The sequence below is a fragment of the Diorhabda sublineata genome, chromosome 1, assembly GCF_026230105.1.
Source record: "Diorhabda sublineata isolate icDioSubl1.1 chromosome 1, icDioSubl1.1, whole genome shotgun sequence".
Lineage (NCBI taxonomy): Eukaryota > Metazoa > Arthropoda > Insecta > Coleoptera > Chrysomelidae > Diorhabda > Diorhabda sublineata.
In genome coordinates this window covers 922,450-940,541 of record NC_079474.1, presented here as the reverse complement: position 1 = coordinate 940,541, position 18,092 = coordinate 922,450, and the positions used below count along the sequence as shown (strand labels likewise).

Genomic DNA, 18,092 nt, shown 5'->3' with positions numbered 1-18,092 from the left:
TTTTAATGTTGTCGCTTTTCGATGAAATACAATTCGAAATATATGAAAATTTATATAAACGCTCCTACACTAAGAAAAAGGTAAAATCCATAAATAAAAACTCAGGTACAAGTGGATAATGACTTTATTGTCTCATTATAATTTTACAATAACGTAAGATATAGTGTATGTAAACAGACTAGAATACACTACAAAAATCTTATGAATTTGAAAAAAAATAAAATAAAAATAGTGTTTTTACAACATACTCGTTTTTCGAAATTGTCGAATCGACTGACTTTATTCCTACAAGGCACTTTTTCAATTGACAAAAATTACTTACTGTATTACTATTACATACTATTGTAAAAAGAGAATTAATCTAATAGAAAATACTATTTATTTTGATTTAAAAATTTCCGAAAATTGTGCCGGTACAAACATTAATAATAAAAAATGATTCGAGTATAACGTTTTTATATAAAATATGGCACGACATATACAGTTGGCCCCGAATTTCTTCCGTAGCGCGCGTTTTAAAATTCAAAGTAACCCCCAAAATGATACATACAACTATTCTATTAAAACAAAAAATACATAAATAATTCTGTTGATTCTGTTACTATTGACATTTAATGTAATTAAAAGGAATCGAAAAATTTTAAATGAAATGTAACATCAAAATTGTATCCTGTATTTATTGGTATTGGAATCGGAAGAACATTTGCTGTCCCTTCCTAACGAGGAGCCCCTTCTCAAAGAACCGCCCCCATATATTCTAACTTTAGAGGAACTAGCCGAATTTTCGCTCAAAGTCGAAGCCGAATCTCTTTCCGGCCCAGCCGAGCTGCTTCTCAATCGCCCATACTCACCCAATTTCCTCGGAGGAGGTATCAAAGATCTAGCCGGCGAAGCTCGTCTACTACTCGAATTAGAACTGAGAGAATCCGCTCCGTCGGATTTTTTTTCCGAATCCGGCAATCTATTATATTCGCCTAAACGTCGAGGTAGACCTGAACGTAAAGAAGAACGCGGCGGACGCGGCAACGAGCTCGGCGTGGGCGGTTTTTGAGAGGTGGCTTGCGCACCTTCGGGCATACGTTGTTGTTGCGAAGTCCTACCTTGTTTTTCGAGAAGCAACATCTCGCCGGATTCGTGACGTGTCGGGGGCAGCAGGAAGGGGCCCTGGCTATCGTAAGATACCGCCGTCACACCTGCCAATAGTGGTTTGGGTATTTTTCCTTTTCTCTGCGTAGCGACTGGATTAGTGAATCCTGGAAAACAGCAAAGTGCCCGCTGAAATTGGAAGAAAGAGACAGAATTGGGATTTGTCCCCGGGATCTGAGAGTGAAAAGATGGGTTAGTCACACGGCAACGCCAAGCGGGAAGCTGGCGCCATGCTAGGAGAGGAATAAACGCTGGCCGGGTAGGGGACACTGGATGCATTTAATCAATTATTTTAGTATCGACAAATTATGAAAATGAAAATACGCTATTCAAACTTCGAATAAACATTTTCTTTTTATATTCGACTAAAATAATTTTGCAAAAAATATATTTTATTTCATTAAGTGACATTAATAACATTTTTCTCAATAGTTATGTGTAATTTTCATTTTCCATTTTCGATCGTTGGGTAATAGGATTTTGTTCGACAAATCAATCAAGTTGCGAAAACGGTGGAAATAACAATTTATTGAATCATGCTTCCATACAACACACACAAAAATAAAAACAAAAGCTTCGTGCGTCAGCAATTTGTAAAAAATGAATCATATTTATATAAAAATTATCCTTCAACATATCAATAATTAACACTAGAAGAATATCTATGTCTTTACAGATTCAAAAATTCCTATTTACGAAACTTTCGATAGTACATAAATTTGCAAAATATTAAATAGAAGGTTGTTTATACATTCAAACAAATATATATATATATATATATAAAAAAATTTGAAACCCGTTTTTAATCCAACGAAAAGAAAAAACATCTTGTTATTATCAAATTTATCAAATATAACTTCTAACCGATAGTTAATTATATGATTCATTTTTAAGGGTATTTAATGAAAGCAAATGTAATGAATTATAAAATGACAAAGATATATCGACATTCTTTTACACAATTTTCATTTAAATAAAACAAATTCAAAATAAAACTCAAATGAAAAAACTCACTGTTTAACTGCATACAAGTAAAAAAAATTAATCTAAAATATCGTCCCTCATTTTCGGTTTCTTATATTTAAAAAAATTGAAACTCCTTTTAGAATTATCTTCAGAAAAAAAGAATTTTACATACAGGACAGTAAAATATGAATTCAGAGCAAAATCATTATGCAAAAAAAACTACTTATGTTATGAATGTAATCATATGTCAAGATTCTATTTTGTTATCTAATTACCCTGTATATTAGTTTAAATATATCTTTTAAATTAAAATTAAACTTTGGTTATATTTAGACTGCCTAAACTATTATTATACTATAATTATATTAAAAACGTAATTTTTAATAAGTTAATTTACTGAGGTCATACTTAAATGTAAACATTGTAAGGCAAAAAAAATATGTGAACGAAACTCACAAAATACTAAGAAATTTCATTTTTCAGTATAAACTGAATAAAAAATGAAATTATATCATCAAAAATATATCTACTTTTTAATTTCTTCTCCTCCTAAATGGAATTTAGTTACAAGGAATGATAATTATTGCTTTCAGATTCTTCAAAAATTTGTAATTTATGAGAAAAATAACTAAACGGTAATCAATAAAATGTTTCAGTTTCTCCTACCTTACTAAGTAACTGAGAATCGAGTTGACTATCTATCTCTTTCAACTGATTGTCCAATTTTTGTTTAGTAGTATCGTATTTGGCATATGAAGGCATGTGATGGTAGGATGAATTGCTACCTGTATATGAATTACTTGAACCGTACGCTGTCGAATTTGTTAAAACGCTGCTAACTAAAACAATAATTATCAATTATAATGAATCAATTTTGCTATTTATAATATATTCAACATATACCTAATTCTTCTCTAGAAACTGTAGTTCCAACTAATACATGATCTATATCAGGTCCACCTAAACTGGGATGAGGAGTATGATGAGGTGATCTGCCCAACATACTAGTCATATCTTTATCGTAAGTGTGTTTTTGTAATACTCTAATCATGGCATCTTTTTCTGCAAGCTTAGATTCCAAGTCCTTTAATCTAAAATACACCCCATTTTTCAAAATAAAAGAGACAATTTCAAATAAGTGGAATGTCAGTTTATTTACCTGGATTCTAAGTCTGCAACTTTTTTTTGTGCCGCGTGTACTTCGTCCATGTGTCTGATTTTTTCATTTCTAGCTTCGGCTATAATTTTCTCAGTCTCCTGACTCGTTTTTTCTAAAGCTGCTATTTTAGCGTCCCTGAAAATTCGAATATAAAAAAAATACTTATGAAATACGTCAGTTTTGTTTTACTTTGGTATACTGGCGGCATCGATAGCCGCCTGCCTTAAAGTACCTTCCTCTAAGAACCTCTGTTCCCATTTCGAGCATTCCCCTTCTAAAGTCATTATCCTTTCATCTTTTTCTCTCAACATCCTTTTCAATTCAGAAGCCGATTCACTTCCTATACCACTGTGAGAATCCCATTCGCCTTGCGAAGCTTTAGCGCGCTGTAATTCACGTTCGAGTTGAAGTCGCAACTTTTTTTCAGTTTGTTCTCGCCTTTCACTCGCCACTTGCATCGAAGACAACGCCCTCTGAAGTTGAGATACACGTTCAACATACACTTGCTTTTTGCGACACTAGAAGAGAAAAATTTTTAGATTCAGTTAAGAATTTAAAAAAAAAAAAAAAATTCAACTCACTTCCTCCTCGAGGCGAACTACATTGCCCTGCGCATTCGTTAGAGCCGTATCTAGTATATCTATATGTGTTCTCTGTTCTTGTAAAGTAGCTCTCTGAGCAGCCAACTCTATTTCTTGTCTTTCTTTGGCAGCAGATAACTCCTTATCTGGAAAAAGTTACGCAAAATACTATAAATATATGTAGTAATGAAATTGTATTCTTACTTTGAGAAATGAGTTGTTTGATGAGTCCTTCCCGTTTAGCTAGTTCCCTTCTGAGATTCTCAGGTCCTCCATAATCAGGTACTGGTGAACGAGACAGCATCTGAGTAGAAAGCAATTCCACTTGCTCCCTCAGAGCTTTGTTCAATTCCTGATATCTAACGCAATCAGATTGTAGACGCGCTCTGGCGGCTCTTTCCAATCTTTCTCGCCTATCGCACGATTGAACGAGCTCCTCGTGACCTTTGTGCACTTTGAAAATTTCTTGTTCGAGCTACGAAAAGTTTGTTTTGTGTTATTCAATCAAAACTTCTTAGTTTCAATTAATCAACTCACCCTTTGTGTCCTTTCAACTCTCTGATACAAATTTTCCAATTCTTGTTTGAGAGCACTATTTTCCTTTATTAGAATTTCTACCATTTCAGCAGACGGCCAAATTTCTTCACTTTTAGATTCATTTTCTTCTCTTCCTCTTGTTGGTGGTCTAGGCGCAGAAACTCCCCTTCTGAAGAAATTGGCGTCGCTCCTAAAAGGAAATTTGTTTAAATTTGGATACAGCGCTCTTACATAAAAACATATTGCGACAATCAGTTGAGACAAAATAAAATGTGACACACTCAAAGAGGAGCACCGAAGTATACGCATAAAGTAGAATATTCAGATTAAAAAAAAATTACTTTATAGATCCAACTGTGGAAAGATCTGGTTGGGATTTGGACAAAGTCAATTTTTCAGCATTAATTTTATTCCTATTTTCTACTTCACGTTGTAAAGGTGATTTGTCTGACCATTTGGGATATTCGGGTGGTGGTGGTGGTGGTGCTAAAACATTCAACTCAAAAAGTACTAGATTATCTGAATTATCTTTCAAGGAAATTTCTGACGATGACGGTACTTTTACTTCTTTGGCTAAATGTTTCAGCACTGAAGATTGATTCAAATAATCGTCTGGAATTGCTGTTATCTCCTGTACACCTACAAAGAATTGTTACAACTTTAATCAAAAAGTAGTATTTGTAATATATATACCTGTACTAGAAATAGAAGGTGATGGAGATGCCGAACTCCTTTTAGTCAAGGGTGATAATTTAGGATCATTTGTAAGGTTAGATCCTTGGTGAAGTATATAATTTGAAGAAATATTGCTGCCTTCTCTAGGTCCAGAATTTCTTCCTATTAAGAAAATATTACCAGTCGATTTTATTTATTAATCATTCATTAAAACAATAATAATTATTAGAAACAAGCATGTGCTAATTTCTCAATTTAATTAAGCTGTACCAACCTGTCCATGGTTCATCTCCTGCGCTATGAATAATCAGAGTATTGTAAGATGATGAAGACACATCTAGAGAGCTACGATTAGAAGGCAAACTATCTCTTAATGAACTTCTTTTGGAATCCGTCAAATTCTCTTGTCCTTGTGGTTCTTGCCTAGGAGTATGTCGTATTACATATTTTTCTTCATTGGATAAATTTTCATTGGACGTTGAAACATCTGTTTCACTACCACTCAAACTTTGTGGAAAGTTACCTAAAATATTCAACAGTTTCTTCATCTATTGATTGTAATTTCCTTCATATAACAAATAGAAAAAAAAATAACTTTGAATATTCTGAAAAATAAATCTTGATAAAAATAAGAAAAATACCTTGTCCCAACTGTTTGAATGGTCTATATCTATTGTTGGACTGCATTGTCGAACAAATTCTAACATATTTTGTTCACTTTCTCCTCAAAGTCTGAAAAAAAAATATATATATATATTCTATCTTGTATTATAATTTCAATAAATAATTTATGTTGAATTACACAAAAAGTGCTTGATATTGACTGCAATTTTGTTATTCTTATCTCAAATAGTTTATAATGATTTTATATATATATATATATATATATATATATATATATATATATATATATATATATATATATATATATATATATATATATATATATATATATATATATGTACATAAATTTTTAGCTTCATGTAAACAAAGATAACATTCTTCAATGATTATACACATGATGAGATGTTTTCAAAGCATTCCATCCTAAAATATAAGCAAATTATTGAAATGTACCCAAAATATGAGAAACAATTAAAATACATCAAAATATGGGGATAAATATAAAAAATATAAAACGATCGTATCATTGCAGCTAAATTGAAGCTGTTATGATACGACATATCTTTTTTTTAACGTAAATTACTGATTAGAATTAACCAAACACGGATGCAAACTCGTAATTTAAGTTTAATGAAAACATAAACTGATCTGTATATATTTAAGTTTTATTTGCAAATATTTAATTATCAAAAAATGTTTATCAAGTGATGTAATTACAGAAATATTTGAGGAATTTGAAATATTTTTAAGACACTTTTTAATCTGATGTTTTGTACTATACACTACGTGCTATACGTTTTTTATTCAACTAATGAGGTAAAAAACCCTTGCTTTTAAATATAAAGTTACATTAGAAATGAGAAAAAAATAGAAAACTCATCTTCTTGTAACAATTTTCAAGAAAAAGCTTTTTAGCGATTTTAATCCCACCGTCGATAACTAATAGTAGAAATAAATTGTAATAAACATATAAAAAGTTGAATTACTTACATTTTTGCATAAAAATAATTAAAAACCAAATTAAAACACACTATCCTGCCATTATGTGCACAATGGCAATACTACAGATACGTTTTCTATCTAATCGACACCTTCAGCTCTAATACACGTCCTTTTTGATTTACATGTGCTAGAATGAGATATATAATAATATAATAGAAATAAATAATAATAATGAAACGTACCGTCACATCTGTCAAATGTATATTCCCGTCTCCTTTCAATTGACGCAAATATGTAATTAATTATTAAAATTTCGTTATTCTACCTTTATTATTTTATATAAATATAGTTTAAAAAGTTATTTAGCATTTTTTTATGCTTTAAATCTCAATATCACTCACAAATATAAATATAAGAAAGTTGAAGAGAGATAGTTGCCGTTATGGATATCGTGAACGCGCCCAGTGTCTCCTTATCTATCTCATACTTTATTTCTCTGTCTTTTATTTGTCAGTTAAATGAATTGTAGATATGCTTAAAGCAATTATCATTGAAAATGTAACAGGGCAACTATCTCGTACAATCTAGAATTGTAAAGAAGACCGAAACTGTGAATAAAACTACTATAAAATAAAAAAAAAACCTTCGTTATTAAAATATAGCACGTGTATTTATATATAATATGTTTTTATTATTATCGTTTGATATGAGTTTTTAATTAGTACTTTAGTTTCACAAAAATGGTGCAGGTTAGTCATTCTAATTTTTGATATATTAAAGCGTGTACTTTCATAAACTTTAAGAAACTTTTCTAAATTAATACTACCCTTAATTTTTTCCGTCACTAAAGGGTCAAAGATGGCGATCGAATTTTTATGCAAATAGTATATCTAATTTTTAATAATTAAATTTTTATAAAAATCCAGCATGTGTGAATGTTTAATAATAGACAAGTTATTAATTGATTAAAAAAATATTAAATTTAATTTTTAATAAGATTTCCCCTTAAATAACGCTGTTTTTAGGCTCCGGATGTAAACATGAAGAATGAAGATTTACCACAAGCTTTAATTCTTCTCAATGAGATGAAAGTAAGCTCCCAACATGTAGCAACGCTAGTAGATAATATGATTCAAAAAGTGAGAAAAGGCGAACTAACAACTGATCAGGGTTTAAGTTTCTTAGAAATGAAGTATAATATGTTACTTTCTTACCTCATTAACTTAACTTATGTAGTTTTGAGAAAGTCTTGTGGTGAAAAAATAGAAGGTGACCCATGTATAGACAGGTTAGTAGAAATAAGGACAGTCTTAGAAAAAGTAAAGCCAATAGATCGAAGACTGAAATATCAAATTGATAAATTGGTAAAAACAGCAGTAAGCGGCCAGAGTGTAGATGATCCGACAAGATTTAAAGCAAATCCAGCGAATCTGATTGGGAATTCAGATGAATCTGGTTCGGAAGATGATAGTGGGGATGAAAAAGAACGAAAAGAGGGTAAAAGTGGTGTTTATGTGCCCCCAAAATTATCCGCCTTACATTATACTGGTAAAAACGTATTTTTTTAATAAAATATAAATTGTTCCATGGATTTTATAACTGTAGGTGATGAAACTTCTAAAGAGAGAACAAAATTACTCCAAGAACGGTCGAAAAAACACGCTTTATCAAGTGCTATTATGCAAGATCTTCGTGAAGAGTACCTTGATACTCCTGTAGAAGTTTCCCAAAGTAGTAGAGCCCAACAGGTAAAGTATTATTATAAAATATCAATTTTTTCCTTTCATGGTATATGGTATGGTATGGTTTATAATATTGAATATTGTCTTTAGGTAATATCTAAACAACAACAAGAAAGACAAGAATATGAAGAAGAATATATGACACGTTTACCTGTTAGTAAAGCAGATAAATATAAGAGACGTCAATTAACAACTTTAGGTACTTTAGGAGATGAAATTACAGATTTTGGAAGATCTAATTCGAGCAGAAAAAGGAAAAATAAATTTACCAATAAGAAAAAAGGTAATTTTAAAAAAAGACGTTTCCATTAAAAATAACAATTTTTTGTGTTAATATTATTACTTTTTTGATTTAAAAATAAAATGTATTGAAATATTAGTTGATAGAGAGCTTTTAACATTTCTAAAAAGTATATTATTTGTTTGCTTTCAATTTGAACTCGCCCAAGTAAATACTATATACTTTCCATAATGTGGATTTTGATAATGAGCCAAAAATCATATAAATAAATATTTTTTACAGCTTTTCCTTTAATTTTTTTGTAATATTTTTCAAAACTCATTTCCATTTAAATGGTTTCTAGAATGTTTGTCGTTCTGTAATCAAATCAGTTGCTCCTTTTCAATTTTTTTTTTTTTTGATTAAATAGTTTCCAACTAAGTGATCATGTGCAGCTTCTGTTCAGTAATTCATCTTAATTTAGGAACTAGACAGTAAAAAAAAACAAAATTTGCATTCAAATATTTATTTCAAAATACATTTGGGTTCTACTATTAAATATAATATCTTTTGCCATTCTTACAAACTGTTGTCACACTTTTGCGCCGTTATCTTTTCAACAAAATCAAAAGTATCAAAGACAAAGAAATTATTATTTTTATAACAAATATAAAATACCCTTTCAGACTAAATTGCATTAGTTAAAGGAGCCTTAAATAATCTAATAAAATGAATATTCAAGCACGAGCTTTTAAATATTACTTTAGAATTATTTTTATTTGTTGGGTGGAAAATAATTAGAAACTACCTCGAAAATATATAAAAAGATTGGATTATTCATTTTAATGGACTATAAAATTGTTATAAATCGGCCACAGACTGTTATAAACTTGTGTATTACTGGTTTTTATTATAAACAATAATGTTAATAATATAATAACATTGACATTATCAGATATCGCAATAATTAATTATTGATTGTTATATGTAGAACTATTTTTAATATTATAAACTTTTGTTTTCTTTTCACTAGTTTTCTATATACGTTTAGGTTTTTTTTATGTATTAAGTTTTTGTTTATGTATAATTTTTAAGAAAATAAACTATTGCTTTTAAACTACACCATTTTTGATTCTTTATCCATGCCTCGAAAGATAAGTAACCTGATTAGTATCATATCATTTTTTAGTTGATTCAGGGCCGCCTTCCAAGACCAGGGGGCCCTAGGCTTAGCATCGAGTGGGGCCCTTTTTCTCGGTATATAAAAATTGTAAGACATTATAGAAAAATACCTGCTAAAATTGTTTTTAATACGATCTCGTATATTTAATAAAGAAATTAATTTCAATAATTATTTTTTTTTACAATTATTTGGTTCTTGGGGGGGCTCTATGCATAAAAAATGCCCTGAAACAGTTAAATATCACCTATTACTAGACAAATTACATGAAGAGTACTTAAAATTCATCCAAATTACTATACTTTTAAGAAAAATAACCATTTTTTTATATAAATTTCATAGGAAGTCTTTTGTAGCGCTTTTCTTTGTAAAAAAGCGCTATTACTAGCATTTTGTCCGTTCGTCTATAGCAGTTATATCTTCTCATAGCAAGCATGTAGGAAGCTAGGTTTTTTTGCATTTAATTCAGGTCTAGCTGTAGATATGCCGAAACAAAAGAAATTATGAGCGTTTTTAGGAAAAAATTAACCAAAATTAAATTTTTCCCATGAAAACTTTCATTTAAACTTGCTGTACACAAAAATTTGTTGTCATACTTTATGAAGATTCCCAGCAAATTTAAGTGCTTACAAAATTGAAACTTTTTTAATTCCCATTAATAAATTAAGATTTTGGTTGATATTCATTAATTACTCCATAGTCTCTAGTGGTGAAAGTGCGGCGACTTTTTACTTTTTTCATTCCAAAAGCAAAACTGAGGCCTTCTATACACCGACCTAAACATTCGAAACTAATTACTGAACATAACCAAATAACGTTACTAACAAATTAGTGATAAATATTTTATCGTATTCACTTGAAAACAAATCATTTAATAAAAAAACCTTTCGTTTAATTATCAACCGTGACCGTTATTTCAATCAGACGTTCATAACCAAAGATTATATACAAGAGTTCATAACCTCTTAAGGTAAACCATGTAATGTGTGTTGCCTAAGTTCATCAATTTAACGTATTTTCCTTATGAATGTTTTGGATAAAAATATATATAAACTAATATACCTAATTGCTGTATCAACTTAATATAACTTGTATTCAAACGAAAATTACTGATTCAAAACATTATTAGAAAATTCAAATCATATAGAGCAAAAAAAGGAGATTACACAAGTAGAAAGACTAAAAGAAAAAAACGCTTTTAAAAAATTACCATTTCCTTACTAGAGAACGCCATTTGGAGTTTTGTCATCTTTTTAATTTTTCCTCAATTATGATAACTTTTCAAAAAAATTTCGAATTTTGCTATTGGTTTCTGTACATGAGGGCTCATTTTCGACTCGTTCTGCGCATCTCTCAAGAGCCAATGAGAATTCGCTCCCAAATTTGCGCGTCGTTTTGGGATCGAATTTTCATTGGCTGCTTCCCAGCTGGTGCGCAATAGCACACCTTGTAGTATTTACATCATGTATTCAATTCAAATGTTTCAAATTGGCGCGTCGTTTCGGGAGCGAATTCTCATTGGCTGCTTCCCAGCTGGTACGCTATAGCACATTTCACAACATGGTTTTTGTATATGATTAGTGGCGCCCTCGATGTACGCGTATGAAAAACATTAATAGAACACGCAAAGTTTCAATCGATCTTTAATACATCAGAAACGCTTGTAATAACAGGGATAATCTGTATTTTTGATAATAAAAGATGTATATTAAATAGTAGATAGTGAACGTATTTAATAATCAAGTTAATACAGTTTATCATTTCGTATTTCCTGATTAGCTTTTATTTACAAACCGACATCGATAGTTACCTAATAAAAATTCCGCATTAAAAAAGTTTGGATAATATCGAAATATTGATTTAAGGTAAAAACTTTTATGGAGTATTAATACTTACGTATTATATATGAGATAATATTGAAAATACATCTTATTTCACAGAATGGTGAATATTAAGGATTTCAAGAAAAAGTTATCGACGAAAGGAGATGTGATATTTGAACCAAATTATAACGATACTAGTCACGATTTATTAAAATACCTACTGGTGAAATGTCAAATTATCGGATTGTTTCCGATGCATAATATCTGTTGTAAAGATCCGTCGAATATAAAGTTTAATTGGCTTTCTTGGAAAATCGTCTACACAATTACAATTTGTGCAGTTTCGACGATTTGTTCATATTTAGGATTTTTTTGCGCCTTTCAAATCTATCCTGTCATAACCCATTTAGGTAAGTAACGATAGTTTGTTAATTTTAGGATCATTATTATTTTTTCAGTAATACCAATGGTTTTTATGCAAGTAGCAGTCACTACGTTAATTTCAATAAACGTATCGAAAAACTGGCAAAAATTTATCACGAGCATAACTTATCTTGAAATGGAAATTAATAAAAAATATGGCGCATCGAAAAATTTACGCAGTTTATTGAACATTCTTACACTCGCCGTATATGCCATTGGTACTAGTAAGTAAACTAGTACGAATATTTTTCCAATTTTCAATGTGTTTATCAGATTAGCATCACATTCTAATTAATTGTCTCCTACGTTCTAACTACAAATACATATTTGATAAGTTCTTAGACTACTAAGATTTCGTTCCTAACCTTAAAATAATTTTTGTTCGAATATTTTGTTGTCTACTAACTAACCTCGTATCAATTGACACAAAGTAAATAAAGAACAATTTAAAATATTTATTTTAGTTGAACATTTGATGGAAATTATTTCAATTACTTTTAAAACGGGATCAAGAGGATTCATAAATCATATTCAACAAAAATGCGTTTATCTATATGGTGAATGTAATTATTGTTGGTCTGTAGTATACGTGGTAAGTTTTTGTATTATATATAAATACATCTAAAAGTTTCAAATCCAAAATTAGTATATTATTTTAGGTATTTTGTATAATCAGTTGGGCAGTATGTGTTACCGTTGACGTTTTCATTATCAATTTAAGTGTGATATTTGCGTATAGATTCAAACAAATTGCGGATTCTTTTAATCGATATAACGATGTATTGCAAATCCAAGAAATATCTTCCGTTTACCTCACAGTGAGTTCATTTCGATTATTTACTTATTTATGCACATTACAATGTGTACAAAACAAAAATTTATTTATTTAGGATAAAACTTCGAAATATTATCAAGAAATAAGAGAAGATTACTCTAAACTTGCTTTAGCCGTATACCAAGTGGACAAATTATTTGGAAATTTGATAATTTGCAGTTATATTTTCAATATTTCATTGATTTTGATACAGCTGTTCAACAGCCTTAGGTAATTAATGTAAAATGCTCTTTGTCTTATTTTATATAAATTTCACACATCATGCAACACCTACTCGTATTAATTACAATTTCAATTATAAAATTTTGTACGTTTTTTAGATATATCAATAGTCATTTATATTCGATACATTTCTTCTATTCGTTTGGTTTTATAATAATGAGATTGGTTCTTGTTACAATATACGGTTCTTCAATTAATGAAGAAAGTAAAAAATTCGCCGCAATTATACCCAAAGTACCAGACGATCACTGGAGTGAAGACGTAAGTTAATATTCTAAATATTTCATTCTTTTTTTTCATAATAAATTTTGTTTCAGTTGCAAAGGATAATGGCGCATATTTATTACGATTCTATAGCTTTGACTGGTGGACAATTTTTCAAAATTACTAGGCGTTTAACACTAAACGTACGTAACTTTGTTTTTATGCATTTCAGTATAATTGTTTATTATTTTGTTGTAGATTGCCGCTTCAATTATAACTTACGAATTGATTCTTATACAATTCAATCAAAGTGCTTTGAAAGATTTTGTTAAACCAATAAATAATTCAAATAGTACCGAGTACATAACATGACGTGTATTCAAATAAAAAATGTACAAAAAATTTCTGTTTTTATTTCCCATAACTATAATTTGCTAATTTATACTGCGTTTTGTCTTGCTCAAATAAAAAGGGTTCGTCATAAAAAAATGTTATATGTAAATAACGTATTAGTATTATTTTGATGCATTGTTTGCCAGACCGAAAGGGTCGTTTTATAAGTACAACATTATTTACCCGACAATGTTTGACGGTAACAAGAGGATTATTATTTCAAATTAGCGAATAATCGATATAACTCTTCAATGAAAACCTTCTCCACGCATACAGGGTAATATAATTAAAATTATCCAATGTCTAAACTACAAATTAAATCACTGTAAAACTGGCAGAAAATTGATGAAAATATTTTTCATTGATCACTTTCCAAAAACCAAAACACACCAAGAAACAAAAATTACCTCATTGATTATTGATAAAACCTGTTTGAATATCATCAATCAATCAAAAAAGGTGAATATTTTTTATGTAGGTACAACTCTAAATAACCGATCGTGTTGTTATCTCTATCGATTGAACATTTATTCGCAGAATAGACTTTTGTACTATATTTTAACATTGTTATTGTTTATATTAACAACAAACTTATATATATAATTCGAACACTACAAATATTGTTCCATATCCAGTGGTGGGAAATTTGCCGAAATTTAAAAGCAACAAAGATATCGAAATTCATTTATATAATTGCATCTCACAGGCCGAAAATATTTGAAAATATAAATACCTGACATATTTTAAAATATATTCCCATGTATAAAATACTGCAACATTTACATTTAGTCATCAATCAAATTATAAACAAATATAGGTCTGTTCAGAGAAGTTCAGAAAGTGTACACTAAAACGTTCGCGTTCTTTGTAGCAGAACCTGCGCTAGTATCACTTGCACTGGATCTATAGTCGGGTCAGCCAGTGCAGTACAAGACAGTGTAATCAATTTAGTCCAAAAAAGAACAGAGGTAGGTGGCTATTGTAATAAAATGATAAAACCATTGTTGCTTTTTGTGATATAGTGTATATCGTTCTTTGTATCCGATCGAACTAATTCTATACATTCATGAACTGGCCTGCACTGGTCCAATCTAGTACCGTTAACAAGAACAAACCTTATGTATTACATAATATATGATTTTAAAATAGTACCATAGACAAAGTAAAACTATACTATAATTGTTTTTAAGGGGAATTTAAGGGTTTTTTGTTTTTTGTTTGATTCTTCGAATCAATGGAAAGTTATTTCTTTTTCAATTTTAAAGCTTAGCCTTCGTGATTTTTATTTTATTAGTATTATGTGAGTCTATGATTTAGTTTAGGTAACTGTATAATCCACAAATGATGAATCAATTAACGGAAAATTGAAATCAGAAATGGTTCATGAACTTTTAGAATACTAACATTTTCAATTATTAATTTGAGTAAAACGAATATGATATCAATTCAAATATGATTTTCTGACAATCTGATTTAATAGTTACAATGAAATCCTACACTGCAAATAAATTAAGAAAAAAAAAAACGATTAATCCGCCTCTGGATATTCATCAATCCTTGTGACGTTTCTAAGTACGAAAACACCGCATAAGCAAACATTCAATTTACGAATATGTTTACCACCAAAGATAATTTCGATAAAGTTTAGTAAATCCATATGCGTTCACCAAAGTCTATGAACTAATAATCATTTCTTATTCGACATTAATTTTTTTTTTTTCTATTAGGTATTTCTCAACTTAATCTGCGAATATGTAAATATGAACGAGTTAAACCGGCATTTTTTTATTATACCAGTAAATATGTCAGAAACGCAAGAAGACGTTTTTATCGTTAAGAAAAACGAATTCCACGATTCAATCAAATTCATTATAAAATTAGCGCAATATTTCGGTGTGATGCCGTTACAAAATATAAATAAAACCTGGAATCTAGTTTATTTCAAATGGCGTAGCTTTAAAGTCGTTTATTCTATATTAAACGCCTGCGGAGCTTTCATCAGTTTCGGATTCTGGTTGGTGAAATTCTGCGTGGACGGATTAGTTGTCGATAAAACTGGTAAGTACTCACCTAAACACTTTCATAATCGTATCTAAATAAATATTCAAAACAATAAATAAAACTACAATTTACACATTTATTTTCCTATGTTTGAAGGAAAACCAAATACCGCAACACGAATCTTTCCAAAACAAGTTTTCGTTGAAATAACAAAACCGAAGCGTTTATTTCTTTGTAAAAAACTATAATATTTCATAATAATAAATTCACATTAAAAACTGGAATACAGTAAAAATTTTTAGAAAAAGTAGCAGTTTTGTCTTCATGTAAACGTGAGCGTTGGAATACATTTCTGAAATAAAGTTGTATCTATGTATAGGTGCTACTTTTTTAGCGCACATGGCATTCTACATATCGACATTTCTCTGTTCGTTGCATTTAATCAAATTAGCTAAACATTGGAACGAGATATTGAAAGAATGGTCTTATATTGAAATGAGTATGCGAGGGTATGTAAACGACGTTAATTTAAAAAAACGATACCTGTGGATGACAGCCACATCTTTTACTCTCGGAATAAGTAAGTACATTATTTATATAAATAAATAATAAATCAATTTGACATACTTTCTTTGCATAACTGTCGTTTTTATTGTAGTTGAACACGCGTTGTTCGTTATAAACGGTATATACGCAGCAGACGCGTGCGCATCTTATGTAATAAGTCCGTTAAGAGCAACAATGGAAGTTTTATTCAATAATTACTTTTCTTTTATAACTTTTAATGTTTGGCTTGGAGTTTTGGTTAAAGTAAGTTAAATTATTAACACTGCACCACTATTTTATCACAATTATGAAATCAGTAAACGAAGAGTTAAAAATACTATCTCGTTGCTAATAAAAAAATAATATGGTTTTGTATATTCCGAACGATCAAAATAAATAATAGTTGCGTATTTTAATTAGAAAAACATACAAACAATAGTAGGTTTTAACATCACGCTATCAATATATCTATCACCTGTCATCGAATCATTCTACTGCGTTCAAAGTGTCGTATATGAGAAATCCATCGAACTCGATAAATAAATTTATTTATTGAGTTCGATGAAATTTATTTTTCGAGTTCGATGGAGAGATCATATCCTAACCTACAGTGTATGCAACAAATATTGCATTACATTAAAATATGTTTCAATAGAATTTATATAATTGTGTTATAAATTTTCTAGGTAATTAATATTTTGTCAACTTTCACTTGGATATTCACAGACGTTTTTATCAGTTTAATAAGTGTGGCTCTAACAGCAAAATTTAGGCAGCTAGTTGTAAGATTGAAGAAAAACAAGGTAAGCACGTTCTCACTCCTAAGCTATCAAAGTTTCACACCAGAAAAAAACTTATATCTTCCATACCCTCAGTTCTAAAGAGTAGGAATTATTTAATAATGAACTAGAAAAAACCAATTTCCAATAAGTTTTACTATTCGCTGAAAAACTTTCAACTTTGACGCCCTTTACCTCATACAAAAAGATATTTCCCGCCGACATTGACTAATTTTCGTGGATATCCGTTTGAAATATATTCAATTCTAATAACATGTATTTTATTCAGGTTATGCACCAAAAATTTTGGAGGGAAATCCGACAGGATTATCATAAATTGTATATCCTTTGCAAGAAAATGGACAAGCATATTTCGTTTTTAGTATTAATTTCATATATGCACAATATATTCTTCTTGTGTATACAACTATACAATAGCTTAAGGTAGAAGCGATAGTTTAAAAAAAATATTATTTTCTTTTAATTTGATATTTGTTGCTTCAGGGAAAGAAAAGGTATAGCGGAATCTACGTATTTTGTTTTTTCGTTTTCTTTCTTAGTATCGAGAATAATAGCAGTCTCAATGTACGGAGCTTGGTTGCACGATGAAGCTAAAAAACCGATGGAGTATCTGTATAATGTACCTACGGAATATTACTGTACCGAAGTAAGTTAATTAATTTTTACTCAACATATAAATTAGAAATTTGTCATAAAAAAAAATTGATGTTACTATTCTCCTATTTTTAGATCAGTCGATTAATTGAACAAATGTACACGAATCCGGTAGGAATCACAGGATCTGGATTTTTTATCGTAACACGAAATTTTTTATTACAGGTATACGGAAAAGAATTTAGAAAAGTATAATAAAATTGACACATATAATTCAATAATTTTTTTTAAATCTTGTAAACTATGAATTTGAATTTATTTTTCAGATGGCTGGAACAATCGTAACTTTCGAATTAATGTTGTTTCAATTTGCACCGTTGGATTCAAAAAATCGAGCTTACAACAGATCTGAATCGTGTATTTAATAATAAAATATATTTGGAGTTTTTCTTTTTTTTTTATTCAAATAAATTCATAAT

General features: G+C 29.6%; 3 protein-coding genes across 4 annotated transcripts; 2 read left to right on the top strand and 1 right to left on the bottom strand.

The window, feature by feature from the left end:
- Positions 1 to 108: 108 nt before the first annotated feature.
- LOC130449020 (angiomotin-like protein 1) lies at positions 109 to 6,778 on the bottom strand. Of its 2 annotated transcripts, none has more exons than XM_056786652.1 (13): positions 6,679 to 6,778; positions 5,706 to 5,796; positions 5,339 to 5,587; positions 5,083 to 5,226; positions 4,731 to 5,028; positions 4,390 to 4,579; positions 4,057 to 4,327; positions 3,853 to 3,998; positions 3,461 to 3,789; positions 3,272 to 3,406; positions 3,016 to 3,203; positions 2,779 to 2,951; positions 109 to 1,275 (listed from the first exon to the last, which is right to left on the bottom strand). In XM_056786652.1, exons 2-13 carry the CDS (start codon positions 5,749 to 5,751, stop codon positions 658 to 660), a joined length of 2,787 nt encoding a protein of 928 aa, XP_056642630.1. In that variant the 5' UTR covers positions 5,752 to 5,796; positions 6,679 to 6,778; the 3' UTR covers positions 109 to 657. The 2 variants fall into 2 exon arrangements, with proteins under 2 accessions (XP_056642630.1, XP_056642635.1); XM_056786657.1 differs by having other exon boundaries at positions 109 to 1,253.
- A 350-nt stretch (positions 6,779 to 7,128) lies between these two features.
- LOC130449006 (neuroguidin) lies at positions 7,129 to 9,963 on the top strand. Its single transcript, XM_056786638.1, has 4 exons — positions 7,129 to 7,379; positions 7,656 to 8,178; positions 8,236 to 8,378; positions 8,463 to 9,963. Exons 1-4 carry the CDS (start codon positions 7,371 to 7,373, stop codon positions 8,682 to 8,684), a joined length of 897 nt encoding a protein of 298 aa, XP_056642616.1. The 5' UTR covers positions 7,129 to 7,370; the 3' UTR covers positions 8,685 to 9,963.
- A 1,234-nt stretch (positions 9,964 to 11,197) lies between these two features.
- On the top strand, positions 11,198 to 18,057 carry LOC130450251 (uncharacterized). The gene is made up of 18 exons (XM_056788549.1): positions 11,198 to 11,637; positions 11,713 to 12,005; positions 12,054 to 12,242; positions 12,483 to 12,610; positions 12,678 to 12,836; positions 12,909 to 13,063; positions 13,174 to 13,336; positions 13,393 to 13,482; positions 13,538 to 13,638; positions 14,544 to 14,640; positions 15,400 to 15,730; positions 16,068 to 16,253; positions 16,332 to 16,483; positions 16,906 to 17,022; positions 17,288 to 17,442; positions 17,503 to 17,665; positions 17,749 to 17,838; positions 17,940 to 18,057. Exons 2-18 carry the CDS (start codon positions 11,714 to 11,716, stop codon positions 18,036 to 18,038), a joined length of 2,667 nt encoding a protein of 888 aa, XP_056644527.1. The 5' UTR covers positions 11,198 to 11,637; position 11,713; the 3' UTR covers positions 18,039 to 18,057.
- Positions 18,058 to 18,092: the final 35 nt, after the last annotated feature.

Bases quoted from the DNA above. Each gene is read 5' to 3' on its own strand.
- LOC130450251 (XM_056788549.1), top strand. From the start codon at position 11,714: ATGGTGAATATTAAGGATTTCAAGAAAAAGTTATCGACGAAAGGAGAT. The intron at 12,611-12,677 runs GTAAGTTTTTGT...ATATTATTTTAG, and splicing joins GTTGGTCTGTAGTATACGTG to GTATTTTGTATAATCAGTTG. The intron at 17,839-17,939 runs GTATACGGAAAA...TTTATTTTTCAG, and splicing joins CACGAAATTTTTTATTACAG to ATGGCTGGAACAATCGTAAC.
- LOC130449006 (XM_056786638.1), top strand. The intron at 8,179-8,235 runs GTAAAAACGTAT...TTATAACTGTAG, and splicing joins ATCCGCCTTACATTATACTG to GTGATGAAACTTCTAAAGAG. The intron at 8,379-8,462 runs GTAAAGTATTAT...TATTGTCTTTAG, and splicing joins AAAGTAGTAGAGCCCAACAG to GTAATATCTAAACAACAACA.
- LOC130449020 (XM_056786652.1), bottom strand. From the start codon at position 5,751: ATGCAGTCCAACAATAGATATAGACCATTCAAACAGTTGGGACAAG. The intron at 3,790-3,852 runs GTGAGTTGAATT...TTTCTCTTCTAG, and splicing joins TAGTTCGCCTCGAGGAGGAA to TGTCGCAAAAAGCAAGTGTA. The intron at 3,204-3,271 runs GTAAATAAACTG...GGTGTATTTTAG, and splicing joins GTTGCAGACTTAGAATCCAG to ATTAAAGGACTTGGAATCTA.